At 48.1% G+C, this 13,817-nt stretch overlaps 4 protein-coding genes across 4 annotated transcripts; 2 read left to right on the top strand and 2 right to left on the bottom strand.

The window, feature by feature from the left end:
• Positions 1-224: 224 nt before the first annotated feature.
• On the top strand, positions 225-973 carry F5147DRAFT_335646 (uncharacterized protein). Its single transcript, XM_041429273.1, has 3 exons — positions 225-253; positions 300-441; positions 507-973. The coding sequence occupies exons 2-3, from the start codon at positions 392-394 to the stop codon at positions 871-873; spliced, it is 417 nt and encodes a 138-aa protein (XP_041289225.1). The 5' UTR covers positions 225-253; positions 300-391; the 3' UTR covers positions 874-973.
• A 217-nt stretch (positions 974-1,190) lies between these two features.
• Positions 1,191-3,305, bottom strand: F5147DRAFT_813993 (cytochrome P450; the record flags this gene model as incomplete). Its single annotated transcript, XM_041443505.1, has 11 exons — positions 1,191-1,512; positions 1,565-1,687; positions 1,744-1,825; positions 1,882-1,968; positions 2,022-2,124; positions 2,171-2,293; positions 2,343-2,592; positions 2,647-2,772; positions 2,825-2,961; positions 3,016-3,112; positions 3,166-3,305. Coding segments are annotated over 11 exons (1,482 nt in total), but the record flags the coding sequence as incomplete, so codon positions are not given.
• A 2,232-nt stretch (positions 3,306-5,537) lies between these two features.
• F5147DRAFT_655771 (uncharacterized protein) lies at positions 5,538-6,076 on the bottom strand (the record flags this gene model as incomplete). Its single annotated transcript, XM_041434017.1, has 3 exons — positions 5,538-5,586; positions 5,753-5,959; positions 5,988-6,076. The coding sequence occupies 3 exons, from the start codon at positions 6,074-6,076 to the stop codon at positions 5,538-5,540; spliced, it is 345 nt and encodes a 114-aa protein (XP_041289223.1).
• Positions 6,077-10,937: 4,861 nt separating this feature from the next.
• Positions 10,938-11,420, top strand: F5147DRAFT_777269 (uncharacterized protein; the record flags this gene model as incomplete). The annotated part of the gene is made up of 4 exons (XM_041441956.1): positions 10,938-10,973; positions 11,020-11,088; positions 11,138-11,296; positions 11,355-11,420. The coding sequence occupies 4 exons, from the start codon at positions 10,938-10,940 to the stop codon at positions 11,418-11,420; spliced, it is 330 nt and encodes a 109-aa protein (XP_041289222.1).
• Between the last annotated feature and the right edge of the window lie 2,397 nt (positions 11,421-13,817).

The following is a 13,817-nucleotide window of genomic DNA, read 5'->3' as shown; positions in this document are numbered from 1 at the left end:
AGAGGATATAGAGTTCGGTGGGTGTACAGGTGCGCCCCATGACCTCACATGTATTGATGCTGACATTTTTTCGCAGCGTCTTGCATAAAACTTTGATTTATTGTCATTCTACAGTCTCTGATCAATAATGCTGCAGGCATCTTCAAATTGTCTTATTACCAAGCAATGAACTTCTTGCAGGCTTCGGAATTGCCCTCGCGATATGTAGCCGGAACTTCAGCTCGCACACTAAATATTCCCCGTATCTGACTAGGTTCGTTTTATTGCATCCCCTTTTCAATTAACATATGAGTTGTTAGCCTGTGAATGAAGTTGCGAGGTTTCGCTACTGCTCAGGTCTTGACGGGCTAACTGTACGCACCCCGACCATGGCTATGGACTATGACGGGCTATGTCCCATAGAGCCTTGAAGGGTTGTTCATGGGCGCATCTGGTCTCAAGGTCTGTTTTCCCGTCATATTACCGATCCCACAGCACAAACTCTAAGTGCGCGCGCGCACCACTAGATTGCTAGTACCAGTCCTCACCTCTGCCATCCACGATCCAACCCAATTGTTTCTAGAGCTCAAAGTCCCATATCTATCGTTCTCTAACTATTTTCTTCTCCAGACTGTCGTGCGTACAGACCTATTTACCTCCCCTACAGCCGAACAAGTCTCAATCAACGCATACACCTCCTCTCCATCCGATATCATCTTCTTCACATGGGGTGCCTTAATCTACCCTCCATCTTCTCGACTTGCCACCAGCCCCTCTCACACTACTCATACTTCCCTATGCGGCACCAGCATCAAACTGATCGATCGTTTGTGTTCTCGATCACAGGAAGGGTCAGAGGGACGGGATGTGATTTGCGATGCATGTAGAAGCTAGCAGCGATAGTAGAAACGACATAATGTGCGGCTGTGCTTTAGTACAAATCGGAGTATCAGTAAAATCCGATTGGTACGTGACGAAGTGAACTGAATAAGCCCTGGCCAAGACAAACACGTATGATACAAATGATGTGGCGCAATATACAAGGGTATCGTAACGAAACTAAAGCAGCCTCCTGTTCCCGACACATGCCAAGTTCACGATGAGCCACGCAACTTGGAGAGTATTGCGGTGTATCGAGAGATACTTGATGCGTGGTGACACCAAGGGGTGCAAGTTCATTATTATAATCATGCCTGTTTGAAGATATACAAAGTTAGGTGTAACAAGAAATTTGAGTCCGACAGTCAACGAAAAGACTCTAGAACGCAAGGGGAAGAGTTCCTTTGCACAAAGATTCAAGTTTCTGGAATAGACGCCTTTTATTTGTCCGGTGCGCATAGTTCCCTGATCACATTCTCATCGACCCTCTTCGCAAAACATATCTCAAACGGAGCAGCATGTATGTTTGCAGTGTCCGAGAATGCAAGCGTGTCAATCTTTGCGGCAGGATTCTCAGAAAGGCGGAAAGCCCACAAAATAAGAGCCGTATTGATGAAGATGGACCGAGTCGCGACATGTTGACCAGGACACACACTGACATTTTTAAGGCGTGAGAATGAGTCGAAACATGAGCGATGCCACTTACCGACGGCCAAAGCCAAAAGTAAAAAACCTGAGATCACTGCGCACACGACCTGCATCGTCGATCCAACGCTGAGGATTAAACTTGTGTGGTTCCGGGAAGACTTCAGGATCGTTTGCGATAGCCCTGAAGCACGAACGTCAGAACCAAAAGTGAGAGGACGAAACTGATTGCATACTGACCAATGGTTCCCAATAACAGTCGCACCTGCAGGAATGAGGTAGTTGTTCCAAATTATGTCCTTAGTCGCGCGATGCGCAAAGCCTGAATTGCAAGGTGGTCGTTCATCATCGCGTCGTCACAACTCAAATAAGACGTACCTCCGATAGTGACAGGTCGCCACCTGAGACTCTCGAGGATGAACGCGGTAACCTGCGGCAGCATTTCCTGATCAGCAAACGTCGGCACTAATCAGGAGTTATTTGAGTCAGTTGATGCACGAAGAAAAGGGATAACCCACGCCGCGTACGCCCCACGACGTCATCGAGTTCCTCTTGTACGCGGGCCTGCGCATCTGTGTGAGTGGTAGCAGCCATCATTATGATTGTGATTGCGGACGCAGTCTACAACAGTTGTCAACTTAAGACGTGATGCAATGTAAGAGCTCACCGTTTCAGAACCGGCCCCAAACATCGTTCCTGCAATGTATCCCAAATCCTTGTCTTTGAGCTGGTACTCTTTCTGGTGCTCTATGATGAACCTCGCGAAGGATGGCCTCGTAGTCCCCTCACGCTTCACGGCAGTGAGCGAGGACATATATCATCACAAGAAAATCACGAACCATTTGTGTTCGCACCGCGTCCAACTGCCCGTTATAGAGAGCATGTTCCTCTTTGTGCCATGCCTTCAGCTGACTCAGGTAGCCGGGGACGAAGCGCAGGATTGGATGTGTCTCCACAAGGTATGCTCCCGGCTGGATAGCTTGACTAAAACGCGCAAAAGCCTTATTGACGGCAACCACTTCAGGATCTGCATATGAAGTCGGAGTAATTTTTCCATAGGTGAAGGACATGACCACCGAAGCTGAATAACTAAAATCCTCGGATTACCACCTGTACCGCGGGAGTAAGAGTAAGAGTTCGTACCGCATGGCATGACCTTGGTGTTTCTTTGGATCATTCAAGACATCTAGAACCAGATTCTTCGCATGCCTGGTCTGCATGGGCTCGTAGGTCTCCGAAACCTTGGGTTGCAAGCCCGCATGCAAGACCCTGCATTACATTCAGTCTCGCTGATCGCACCTGGTATAGACAAGATGTGTACCTGCGCAGCCGGCGCAATCTTTCACCAGTGCCCTCAAGGAGTAATCCAAACCCATCAGTCAACGTCTCTTGCGCTGCAATAGAACGGGGGCGGTCGGCAAGATTTGCTCCCTCTTTTTCCATGATATCCACTGCAGCCTGTGACGTGATCTACTTCATGCCTGACTAGACAATGAATTGTTTTATGCTGACCTGATGACGTCCTATAATCACGAAAATCCTATAGCCTTGTGTGAGCGAGAACACAGGTCCATACTGTTCTGTCCATCTCGCGAATTGAAACGGCGCACTGCGCGAGGGGTTAGATAGAGATCACATTAGTGTTCCTTGACAAAGACTTACTATGACTTTGGCATCATATTTCCAAATAGCCAACGCCCAGGCGGTCCAGGGGGTAATGGCAACCGCCTTGCGGCCTGATATCGTCGTTTCACTGTCCAGATGCTGGCTAAGATAATGATAAGGGTGTATGCAATGATAATCGCCATTGTGAGTCAAATGGTCCAGCTTGTTGATAGTCAGGATTCAGATACCCCGCTACTTTGCAACTTAAGTACTCCAGAACAGAGAGGTGGTGATGTGCGGCGGGTACAGTGAGATTAGAGTGCATGATTACACTGACTTATACTTGTACACACATGAATGGAATATCTGCGGTCCTGCGGGGATCAATGAAAGCTGTGCCAATCACGTATTGCAGTCTTCCTATAGTATCATAGGTCAAGCGCCTGGTGCCCTGGCGATAAGTTGGTATTACTTGGACGCGTGAGTGCCAACACATTTCGACTTCACCTGAAGATTAAGGCAAATCTTTGACGCTCCGTTGGATTGGTCGTGGCACCTGAGGCCTGAGGACCGTCGACCATTAATAGGTTTACACAACATTGTAATGGAGGTCGACAAGGCGGAAGTACGGTACAGTGGGTCGCCATTCTAAACATAGACGTTTGTACGAAGTTCGAACCGAGACACACCGGTGCGGTGGTTCTGGTGCCGCAGATCTGATCCTCGGTTCCGACCCAAACTTATGGAGTCCGTCCGGTTCACGACTCATCGGAACTTTGATGTGCTGTTGGTTATCTTTATCTCTTGGACTCGAAGTCCGAGGATGGCTTGATTGCGCTCGTCGTCCGACGTCCCTCATCTCCAGGTACGTCCGTTCTCTCAGACTCCAACACGAACATGCATAATAAACCAGATATTTGCAGAGGATCGTGAAAGAAAATTGTTCAAGGGTTGAAGGACAGGTATGTTCGGGAAGATCAAGTTGTCCAAATTGAATTCGGCTTTGACTCCAAAACACCACAGAGGCCGCCTCCGAAGTGCCGAGTAAGATCTGAGCGAGAGATGTCACATAGCTTAAGGTGCTTCAGAGGTGCCTCGAAGTGAAGGTAAAAAAAGTATGGCTGATGGGACTGTCAGCCGCGTTAAAGACTACCGTGAGACTGGGAAGCACACAATGAAACCCGTGTCAACTTTGAGAGCAAATTCAAGTTGTCTACTGCCTATTTTTCGTGTCCGCCAGCTACAAAAAGAAAGCGCATGCGGGTGAAATGATAGGACTTCAGTACCATACTTCATTTTGTCCAGGTACTGTATGTAAACGGCGCCATGATCAGCCAAGCAACTTAGAGTGTATCCATCAGGAAATGCGGGAGTCGCTGGTTTGACTAGACGGAGTTTGAAAGCCTTCATCAGTCAGGTAAGTGATGATCTGACTCGATAAAATATTATAATGTGTTGTCAGCAAACATCAAACTGATAGAGCGGGATCAAGACTTTGTCAGCCAGTCAGGTGCCTAATAATCGGTTGTCGGACAAACACCAAGTTGATGGAGGGTGATCAAGTCTTCGTCGACCAGTTGAGCAATAGTTAGACTCTGTAGTGCATCACAAAAATTGCTCATACTAGACATAACAATACATAGATATATATACGGTGTCAACACTGTCAACAATATCAGGGTTAGGGTCTAGTATGTCTGAGCAGACTTGGAACCTGAAATGTCCAATGGACAGAGCGTGTACAACGTGTTCCAGGCAAATATATTATTATCTCAATTAGATTCATCAGGAAAACCCCAACTTACTTAATCTTGCTTAATCAACTTAGCCACATTTGTTTCCTCTCTCATGCATCATCTACCTAGTAAATTTTGTATTTTTTTAGTGTAACCTGTAACAAAATATGTATGCTAATATGACTGAACAACTTTTTCCCGAATATGTCAAATCTGAATTTCTAGCAAAGTAGGCTAAGTCACTAAGTATGACTTAAGTCTGTTTAAGGCAAGTTTAAGTAAGTTGGGGTTTTCCTGATGTTATTCAGACATTGTAAATCACACAGAGATATCTAGTTAAAGTTAGGGCTGCACACCGTACCGTATACGGTAGACGGCCATATACATACGGTATAAATATGGTATACAGCTAACCCATACACTGTACATAGGGATCTGCATGGGTACGGGTAACCCGCGCGGGTCACGGGTACAGGTACTACTGGGGTACGGGTATGGGTCGGGATTCTAAGACTTGCGCTCTTACCCGTACCCCAGCTATACCCGTGCCTTCGGTAATTTTACCTCTCGTCCTCGCACACTCCTCAACTGCAACCATCATCAACGTCTTCGCTCACCACGCCACTATCAACATCTTCGCACCCAGCATTCCCGCGTGCACGCTACAACCGGCACCACCACCAACACCGGCACCTAATGCGCCTTCCCAAGTCCACCAACTCCACGTTCACAGCGCGCGCGCCTGAAACACATCAACAAGTGTTGACGCGATGCAAACGCACGCGGACAACACGTGAAGACGAAAGGACAAGAGAATCGAAGAAGGGAGAAGGGATGGTATAGAGATGAAGGAGGAAAGAGGAACTCGAGGAGACGAGACTTTGGGCACGCTGGAAGTGAGTACTCACATTGAAAACTCTACCCCCAGCAACAACAACAACGTCATATGTGTCACGTCGCCAGTGCCTATCTTTGTGCACCCAGCACTCGCACCACCACCAGCACTCGCACCACCACCAGCTTTCATGCCAACGCCACCATCCACAACGCCAACACCACCATCCGCGTCACCTTTGCCATCATTCGCACCACCATCTTTGTCATTCGCGCCGACACTAGCGCATATCCCAGCGACACCATCACCAACAACCACTACGCCATTCCCAACGCGACAGATGCCATGCGCGAATGCCCAGCGCGCGCGCCCCTCCTCCTTCTTGTGCCATCCACATATGTTCGAGTCACGTCAGCATTTGCTGACGTGTGCTGGACATATGTGCTAAGCACTGGCGGATCTATGACCCGCGGGTACACCCTTGATGGGTTGTACCCCAGGTCCTTACTTTGCTACCCACTGTGCAACCCGTACCCTTGCTGCGGGTGTGGGTTTACCTCAGGGTGCGGGTGTGGGTTGACCTGCCGACACCCGGGGGTTCACCCATGTGGATCCCTAACTGTACATGACATTGGTGGTGGATGAAGTGGACGGTATGGTACGGTGAATTATACGGACGTATACGGCAGTGTACGGTACATATGGAATGCAAATCAACTACAAACGACCCAAACGAAGCCTCGCCTTCACGAGCATCAATGTCCTGATAGTCTCAGGCTTGAGACTAGCGTGCCACAGTGAAACCGTGTCACGACCACCAGAGAAAACTCGTTCAACAGCAACAGCAGATCCTACAAAGAAGAGAACTAAGTACAGACACCTGGGACATGGAGTAAGTACTCACCAGGTATTGAAAGGATATCACGCGCAAGTCGAGAGAGGTTCGGAAATTGTGCTCGGCGACCTGCCCACCATTGAATGGGGTCGCAAAGGTCAAAGTCCTCTTGCGGAAGCTTCAGATACTCCTTGAATTCGTCCACTGACAGATTCGTCCGCTTCTTATACCTCGCTGTAAAGTTCACCTTTGATGGGGACATTCTGCCATCTGACACATCTGCATGGCGGCCTGTGCTGGTAGATGGTGTGCAGTCCCATGCAATGGATGTAGCGATATAGTCAGCTTTATATAGGGCATGTTGTTACAGGCATCTGTAACACCTACAAGAGCCCCAGCTCTGCCTACGCCTGCCCCCGCTCTGCTAGACTCCCCGCGCGGCGGTGCGCCGCCTGCACCTAGAAAGACAGTGGTCTGGACCGCTGTGACCCCGCCCCTGGCGCTATGACCCCGCCCCTGGCCTAGATGGCCTTGTACCTGAACCATGGAGGCTGTACGCCTCATGGTCACCCTAGATCAGCGCATGCATGCCGCATGTCGCTGCATGAAGATCCGGAGCGCGCTTGGCGCTTCCTGTACCTATGCGCAGCTGCCCTTGGCGCAGCATGCTTGATCAGAGGTTAAGCCTCATGTATCTTATCTGAACCTCATGTCTGGCTATCATAGATTTACAATATACTATTGATTACAGACTGAGCTAGAATACTTGTAGTACTTCCCTATAAGTAGACACAGATTATTGTACTTAGACTTTACTTTAATCTACTAGGTTCATCCCCAGAACTTGCTCATCTAAGCTTACCAGCTTCCTTGTGTGAGACCGCACTTCTAAGTCGCCCCCATACGACTTAGCACGTATCCGCTAGCCCTGCATCTCGACGAGCGCCGTCTTACCGAGATCGCCGGAGTGTTACAGTAACATGGCACGAGTCCCCCGCCAGCAGAGAGCCCTCTGCCACCCGCATGGCTATAGACGACACCGGAGCCTCACCAGCTCTACAGACGATACCGGAGCATCACTGGCTCTGTGACGACAGATGACGATGACGATAAGCGGCAACTGCCGGCTTAGATAAGCGGTCTGGACCGCACGTGACATGACATGACGACATAGGTCTAGAAGACCTATTTATGTTATCAAGATAGAAGGCAAGCCTCGTGCTGCCTCATGGACAGATAGAAGATAGAAGGCAAGCATCGTGTTGCCTTAGATAAACGATAGAAGGATACCACGTGGATCCTATCTCTGATGGAAGCGTACCGCATGGACGCTATCTACGATAGAAGCCCGCCTCATGGACGCTATCTCTGACTCATGTAGATAAGCAGATTAGAACCCAGCTTCAAGCTGAGCTTAGATACGATAGAGTAGCCTTATATAAGGTCGAAGATTAAAGTAGATGTTCCTTACTTTAATCTTACTAGGTACTACCCAGAACTAGTCTAATCAACTAGGTTTTCCCTTGAACTCCTTGTCCCGCTAAAGCTACCTGCTCGACATCGACTCGTACCTTCAGTGACGCCTCTCACTGTCTGTAACCTCTGCTATCATCTCAGCGTAACCCCTCGTTAACCACCACGAGCTACGTTCGAGTACGCAACCTTTGCTTGTCTGTAAAGGCCGACGACTCTCAGCACTCGGTACCACTGTCGTGGTTGTCGCTGTTAGATTATCCTAGTCGCACACGACCGCTTGTCGTAACACGGAGGAATCCTTGACGTTCCATCAAGGCCAGACCATGCTCAGCTTCAGTAGACTCACTCGAGTTGTCGCTGAGAAGACCTATCCTAGTTCGCACACGCCGACCGACGGTCAGCGTAACACATGTAGGTTGTTCTTCAGCGAGTCAATTTGCAACTGCATATTTCAGTAAATATTGTAACAAACATACTGACAGTGATGCTTCCATTAGTGTAAAGCACATGCAGAAAGCCATCAGACTCGTCGCTGTTGTTGTTGTTGGTGGTGCAGGGCATGGCGGTTCAGGGCAAGAAGCTACTGGGTAAACCGGCACCCTGTTCCGACCGTATAAGCCGTAAAGGTACTGTCGACGGCCGTATGGAAGATGGTTTGTACGGTGTACGGCTTGGCCGTACACCGTACCTGTCTGCCTCCCTTTGCAGACCCGCCGGTATGGCAACCGTATCCGTCGACGGTCGCCATACAAACCGTCTATTATGGCGACGGTGTGCAGCCCTAGTTAAAGTCAGATATTGATTATCATCATGAGAGTACAATGTATTGTAAGGCACTACAATGTAAGGAACCTGCTGCACTAGCAGGATATCACTGAATGAGAGAATACTGAGATAGCATTAAAAGCAAAATGAGAGCACAATACCACGAGTCCCAGTGCGAGAATAGGAACTTGAGCCCGTATTTTGATGGTAAGAGCCTCAGCCTGGTAGTGATGTTCCAGCCTGGCTTGGCCCAAAAGTCATGGCTTTGGCCTGAGCCACGGCTCGAGTAAGGAATTTGCGATTCTGACAAAGTAAGCATGAGCAGGTCGCTGTGAAACCAGGATTCAACCACATGACTCACCTGCGCACGTCAGAACACAGTTTCGACCTGTGCATATGTTTCATGAATGTCAGATTTCGATGATGAATCAAACACATTTGAGCCGTACCACTCAAACTTGCAGTGCACTCTTGACCTAAATGGCCTTTGTGTCTTGCTGCCAATACATCCTGAGCAGCTGAAGGACGTACTGTTGTAAGTGCCATCATTAGAAGGAAGGAGGGACCGGCGATCACACCCCGCCATAAATTTGAGGGACACACCCGTTTGGTCAAGGAAGCTATACATCTGCCAGGCGGAGAACAGATAATGACTTGTTCATGAGACAGCTTGCTGCAGGTATGGAACTTGAAGAGTGGGAAACAGATAGGAGACGACTGGCGGGACGGAGAAATTAACGTGTGGACCATAGCGTTGTCTCTGAATGGGAAGGTGGTCAGTGGGAGCGATGATGGTGGAGTCAGGTTGTGGGAGATCGATGGGGCGCACGAATGAAGCGAGGTCTGCGACAGTATCATGAAACATTTCAAAGTTTCAAACATGTTAAAATTAGACTTGTAACAAGTTAACAAACATACCTGACAGTACGATCTGGACCCGCCATTGAATGGGTGAGGCACAGTGGGTGTGCAAGAAAGAGATGTGGGAGAAGGGAAGCAACATGTTCCGAAGAGGAAGTAGGAACAACGTTCGATGACATTGACCAAAATAATGACGATGCGCGCCGTATGCGCATGCATCACAGCAAGGCTATTAAGGCTTGACGATGTCCGGATGTGGTTTTTGCAGCTCAAAAGACAAGAGGATGTACAACCGAGAGCGGGCCATGGCCATGATACCATCAGCGGTGGTGAAGTAATGCAAGAGACGAATCATGTACCACTTTGGAACAGATCATGCCCAGTGTACCATCAAGACCCAGCCCATAATCCAATATCACACACTGTCTGGGAGTGGGATATTCAGTGGCACCAGTATTGGGTAAACACATGCACCTACCAAAGACTCCCGGCATCCCCATGGCACCATCACAATGAAATTGTGCACTTCATGAAGATAAGATGTTACTGAGGCCACAGTGCGGTGTTGGAATAGAAGCAGCGCACATATACTCACCTTTAGGTAACAAATGTGGATACACTATGTGGAGAGATAGTAAGTATGCTGCATGAGAAGCGGTGGACTGAGCTACTAAGTGCCATTACCTTGAACAGAAACTCAGGTCATAAACTATGACCAATAGCCGCAAGGATGGTGGTGGTGGGAAGAGCAGTGGGTAAGTACTTGTTGGGGAGCTGCTCGAGTTCAACTTGTTGGGCAACCCCAACAGTTTGCGCAAAAGTGGCAACATGGCAAAGGGTACCAAACAAAGGACTTAGAGAAAATCGAGCGTGCGTAGATCTCATCAACAATGTATTGGATATATCATGTAGATACAAACACATCGAGACGCACGTCATTGTGATGTATCTATATCAGGTCGGGATGTCGCCGACATGACCTGACAGTGACTTGTCAAGTGCCGTGGCGCACAACAGTCTAAATTGGGTAACATCTTAGTTAAGCAAATTTTGTGATGTGACTCAATGAAATATTATAATGCATTGTCAGGCAAACACCAAATTGATCAAGACTTTGTCTGATAGTCAGACCTAATAATTGGTTGTTGCTGAATCTCAGGGTGATCCAACTAGCTGAGCGATAGACAATACTTGGTTTGATGGATGGGAAACTTTGCAGATATTTGTGTCGAAAAAGGCAGGCATGCACGTACTAGCTAGTAAGGACATTCAACTCGATAATCATTAACGTCGTATATTACAATCCTCGAGTCTACATACAATGGAAAACTACTTTCAAGCACAACCAGAACCCATGGTAAGTCAATCAGCGAAGTATCACGCTGCCTACTAAATGCTATTAGCCAAGCGCTCAACCGGAACCTGTCGTGCCAGTGATACCAGGACCTCTGATTATAAATGAATCGGCAATCGTACGCATGCATAGTATTTGGATGTCATGCTAGACTGACATAGTTTTAGGTGATCTGGGATACCACCATAGCATTAGCAAGATATTGCCTCCAAAACTACCTTTCAATGTTGCCAATTGATCCTGTTCGCACTACAATGGAGGAGCGATGCTGGGCAGGCGTCCTTGTCGTGTTGATGCAAGAAAATGCTGTGATTGCAGCAGTTGCGGTGATGCATTTGTCTTACAACTGTAGGCCTGCAAATCCTGATGCATCACATTTTCCAGGTTAATGCATTCCTCCTGCCCTTTGATGCATCCCTCCTGCCCTTTGTGATGCATCCCCCTCACTGATGCATCGCGTTTTATAGTAGGCTCATGCATTCCTCTGTGTCGTGTTTGATGCATCCCTCTCACTGATGCGTCCCATTTTACAGGCTGATGCATTCCCTCTCACTGATGCGTCGTGTTTGCTACTAGGCTGATGCATCGCGTCCGCCCTCTTTGATGCATTCTTTGATGCATCCCTCTCACTGATGTGTCCCGTTTTACAGGCTGATGCATCCCTCTCGCTGATGCATTCTTTGATGCATCCCTCTCACTGATGTGTCCCATTTTACAGGCTGATGCATCCCTCTCACTGATGCATTCTGTTTTTCAGGCTGATGCATTGCTTCCGCCCTCTTTGATGCATTATTTGATGCATCCCTCTCACTGATGCATTCTGTTTTCCAGGCTGATGCATCACTTCTGCCCTCTTTGATGCATTCTTTGATGCATCCCTCTCACTGATGTGTCACGTTTTCTAGGCTGATGCATCCCTCCCGCCCTTTGATGCATCCCTCTCACGAATACGTCGCGTTTGATAGTAGGCTAATGCGTCCCTCCCACCCTTTGATGCATCTTTCTCACTGATGCATCGCGTTTTCTAGGCTCATACATCCTCCCGCCCTTCAATATGGCGCGTTGCTGGTTGATCCCCTCTCGCCCCAATTCATTCCGTTTATATTACGACGTGTCATGTTCAATAGTGTGTTGTTTCATTAATCAATCTACGTTTACAAGGGCCAGTGTAACGTGCTTCAAACGATGACACAAGATTTCGGCATAAGTCAGCCTGATGTTCGGGTCTGCATCATTGAAATTTGCCAAGTCCACTTAGCCTTGAAGCCCGAAGTCTTGAACAATTATAATACAAGTCAAACATGCTATATTACTATATGACAAAAAATTATAAGATCTCATTGTATATGTCAAGGAACCAATGAACATCTTAAGCGCAAGAAGACACATTACATTCATATCGTGAACGGAGTACAAGATAAAGGTGTTATCAAGATGCTAGGTAACATTATGAGATAAATGGCATAGGGTCCGAGGATAATCAATCCTTGGTTTGCTTTTCCTGATGGACGTGTCAGTATTACTGTATGTGCAAAAGTAAGAGTAAGAACAGTACATACTTGGGAGTGCCAGGGACTTCATTCTGTGCAGATCGTTTCAATGAGAGCACTGCTTCTGTATCCTGGCCAGCATTTTCCTTTCCAGCCAAGAATGAAACACTGTCAGTGCCAATCGCATCTGCAGCCTCATTGCGCCTAGACTTTTTTGGCACACATTTGATTCGTACTGTGGAGTCGATGTTGACGGGAGACACCACCGGCTCTGACTGACTTTGACCACTTATGGCGCTGAAGGTTCAACGATACAGCGAGGCACAAACAATGCTCCTGACTGTATCTATAATTGTTGTAAGGTCGTGCGTTGCCTAGTCTGCTATACTTGAGACGACAAGTGCGTTCGACCCTAAAGGGGAAGCGAGTGCAGCAAGGATCTAGAGGTATGTGCTGAAAGCGCTACTGGTTGGCCAATGCGAAGCGCGAGAAAGCGCAGGTGCGCGCAAGGCGCGGGAATGCGCGCGTGTATGGCGCGAAGCGCGGGAAAGCGTGCGCGTGTATACAGATATGAGAGAGAGTAAGAGTGAGTTTGCTTAAGTGATGATATGATGTAAGACAAGAGAAGAGAGATGCGAGGTGTAAACAAATAGATTTCTACTATGTTCTGCTAGGTGAATAGTGGGTAGTAACCAGTAAGTCCTCTGTCGTTCTGGTGGGAGAGTAAGTGAGTGTATGTACTGCTGGCGCTTAAGTATGGTGCCTAAGCGCTGTCATGCGGAGCCGAAGCGCTACCGAGTAAGGTATGTAAAGATATATGTAAGTAAGGGTCCATGATAAAAATAAAGATGGAATGATAAGCAAATGTGAGAAATGGAAATATATGCACTAGGGAACTTGGTGGACAGTGGATGGATGCTTCCGGATGGCTGGCGCTATAGGGCGCTCAAGCGCGGGAAAGCGCACGCGCATATACATCGTGAAGCGCGGTGAAGGTTCAACGATACAGCGAGGCACGAACAATGCTCCTGACTGTATCTATAATTGTTGTAAGGTCGCGCGTTGCCTAGTCTGCTATACTTGAGACGACAAGTGCGTTCGACCCTAAAGGGGAAGCGAGTGCAGCAAGGATCTAGAGGTATGCGCTGAAAGCGCTACTGGTTGGCCAATGCGAAGCGCGAGAAAGCGCAGGTGCGCGCAAGGCGCGGGAATGCGCGCGTGTATGGCGCGAAGCGCGGGAAAGCGTGCACGTGTATACAGATATGAGAGAGAGTAAGAGTGAGTTTGCTTAAGTGGTGATATGATGTAAGACAAAAGAAGAGAGATGCGAGGTGTAAACAAATAGATTTCTACTATG

This window comes from Suillus discolor (assembly GCF_016758755.1).
Source record: "Suillus discolor strain FC423 chromosome Unknown F5147scaffold_57, whole genome shotgun sequence".
Taxonomy (NCBI): domain Eukaryota; kingdom Fungi; phylum Basidiomycota; class Agaricomycetes; order Boletales; family Suillaceae; genus Suillus; species Suillus discolor.
The sequence above is the reverse complement of the archived record's forward strand: the minus strand, read 5'-3'. Positions and strand labels throughout refer to the sequence as shown.